This window comes from Palaemon carinicauda, chromosome 41 (genome assembly GCF_036898095.1).
Source record: "Palaemon carinicauda isolate YSFRI2023 chromosome 41, ASM3689809v2, whole genome shotgun sequence".
Classification (NCBI taxonomy): Eukaryota; Metazoa; Arthropoda; class Malacostraca; order Decapoda; family Palaemonidae; genus Palaemon; species Palaemon carinicauda.
The window spans coordinates 10,634,608-10,637,499 of NC_090765.1; the positions used below are offsets into that span (position 1 = coordinate 10,634,608).

The 2,892-nt window shown below is 39.2% G+C and overlaps 1 protein-coding gene across 1 annotated transcript; it reads right to left on the reverse strand.

Annotated features, from left to right (window-relative positions):
- Window positions 1-1,744: 1,744 nt before the first annotated feature.
- Window positions 1,745-2,646, reverse strand: LOC137632346 (uncharacterized). Its single transcript, XM_068364282.1, has 2 exons — window positions 2,545-2,646; window positions 1,745-2,341 (listed from the first exon to the last, which is right to left on the reverse strand). The coding sequence occupies exons 1-2, from the start codon at window positions 2,644-2,646 to the stop codon at window positions 1,745-1,747; spliced, it is 699 nt and encodes a 232-aa protein (XP_068220383.1).
- Between the last annotated feature and the right edge of the window lie 246 nt (window positions 2,647-2,892).

Consider the following 2,892-nt stretch of genomic DNA (forward strand, 5'->3'; position numbering starts at 1 on the left):
GATTAAATACTTTTATTTTTTGAGAAAGTTACATTTCACATTTCATAATCACAGTGTGTTTACCAAATGCTCTCATCCCATGCTTATTCTTCCTTTAATTTAAGTCTCATTTCCTGGGGAAACTCTTACTGTCTGTCCTAAGTACGTATATTCATTAACAATCTCTAGAGAGGCTCGTGCAAAACCATTATTTACTTCCTTGAACACTATCTTTAACTCATATTCATTTTGAGTCCTACATTTTTGCTTTCTCTATTCAAATCTTCTATCACCCTTTGCAATTTCTCCCTGATTCACTAAACAGAACTGTCATCTACAAACCTAAAGTTGCTAAAGTATTCTTCCTTAATTTTTCCAATCTAAATTCCTAAAACCTTCTAGGTATACTGTAAACAATTTAGGAGAGATGGGGTTTCCCTGTCCAAATGGGAAATTCCTATATTTATGTAGCATTAGGATTGATGTACTTCCTGTATAGATATCTTCAAGTGTTCTAACATAAGATTCATTTATTTTGTCTTTGAAGGGCTTTCAATACTGCTGAAGTTTTGACAAAATACATAATGGTTTGGGATACTCTTGATTTTTCCATTAGCTGCTTAATTATGGATAAGGCCAGTTGTTGAATACCCGCATCTATATCCTGCCTGGTCTCTTGGATGATTAAACTCTAGCTGTCTTTCTATTTGGCCTAATACGATCCTTTTAAAAAATTTTATATTTTTCAGGTCTTTTGGTTCTTTTGATAAAGGCTTTTTTTTTTTTTCAAAACTATAAGCATAAAGCATTCTTGCAATCATTTTGTGCAAAGTTCAGATTTTAACTACTATGAAATCTCTATTATTAAATCAATTGTTAGACCATCGTCTCCTGCTGCTTTTCCTCTTTTTATGCCTTTTAATGCTTTCTTTACTTTTCCTACTGTTACGTTTGGTACCGACTCAGATGTTTCATTATTTCCATTGGCAAAGTTATTTCTTTATGGTCTTTTCCGATAGTTTTCCTTGATCTTGTTTAGAAACTATTCTACCGATCCATGGTGCTGATCCCGTTACAAATTTGATTAAATTGCTGTTAATTTCTTCTTTACTTTCTTTAATTTTATGATGTAGCTGGGAGAACCTAATTTGGATTACTAAACCAAAACTCATCAGATTTGTTTATTATTACAAGATTTTATTTTCTTTCTTAAGATTAATTTTTCTCTTTCTTCCCCTATATCTATACAGATTTTGCTTCGCACCATTCTATTGTCGTTTAACCTAAACTTGTACAACACTGTTACATCTGTGCGAGGTTGTAACTGAGAGGCGAGGTGAATGCAACTAAACTTTATTAAACAATCAAGGAGTTTATAAACCGTGACTTGCGAGGAAGAATGTCACAAAAATTCAAACATGATAAAGCATGAGATAGCATGTTAACACAGGATGGTTTATTAACAGTGTAGGGAAGAACGAGTGACAAGATAAAAAAATCAAAATCGTTACAGAGTACGGGCATGTATGAAATACCTGGGGTACATGGCTTCCACTCATAAAAATTACAAACATGTGAAATAGGGTGCCCTGCTCTTGAGAGGCATACTGTATGCGGGTCATCTGGCAGAAGATATGTAGGTTTCAAGTGATCAATGGAGACCGAGTCTTTTTTTCTCATTATGTTAATTAAGAATACTTTCGGCGCACAACGTATCATGAGGAAAGGGCCCATGTAACGGGGCGTTAGCAGTGGCTTGCTTTTGTCAGTGTGTTGCCAAGTGCAGACTAGTCAGTATGTGTTGTTTAGCTGAAGGCTTATAAGTCTGGCGGCATTGAAACAAATTTTCCCACAAAGGTAAGTAGGCGCTGAGATTGTCGGAGGAGGTCGCAGACGGAAAAAATACAGCAGGGACAACAAACGGGTCGCTATACACCATTTCAGCTGCCGACATATCCAGAGAATCTTCAGGAGTGGTCCTTATTCCCAGGAGGAGCCAGGGAAACTTGGTAAACCAGTTGGATTCCTTGCTAAGGCATTGTGGGTACAATGAAAACGATCTGTCACTCTGTTGGCAGAAGGGTTGTAGATGGTTGTCTGATGTAGGGTGATTCCCAGCATATTTGCCAATGATGTCCACAATTGCGAAAAGGGCACTCCTGTTAGAAGTAATAGGCTCAGGAATAGCAAATCTTGCTATCCATCCTGAGAGTAAGGCTGATGTACATGAGGTAGATGTTGCAGTTTTCATAGGAATGGCTTCAGGCCGAGTGGAGCGGTCAATGACGGTAAACAAGTAACGATGTCCTTGTGATGTGGGTACTGGTAAAACTACATCAACGTGAATGTGGGCAAAGCAATGCTAAGGTTGAGGAAAGGTGCCCACTTCTGAATCAGTGTCAATGTACTTTTGAAGTCTGGCATGACCTACAGGTGCGGACCTAATCCTTAGTAATGCCATCTTCAGTAGCTGTGCACTAGATCGGCGCGAGGGATGTGAAAGGCCATAAATGAAATCAAACACCTGCCGGCACATGAGAGCAGGTATCAATGGTCTAAGTATACCAGTACTGATGTCATAAAGGAGGGTAGCATTGAAGTCATCGAGAGGGATGTCTTCTCATCGGAGAGATGTGTAGGATATCCTACATGGTTGGCAATCTGCATCTTTACGTTGGGCTTCTGCCAAGGCATTGTAATCCAATCCTAGATGAATGGCTGCCAATGAGTTTCTTGAAAGGGCATAGGCAATGGGATTCATTTTCCTATGGACGTGTGAAGGGTGCAATTGTATTCAGCCACAGCAGAGAAATGTCGGCATTGATGGGTGGACCGGCACTGGACTGCCGAGTGAAGGCGTGCACCAGAGGCATGTGGTCTGTGCAAATTACGAAGGACGTACCTTCCAAGAAG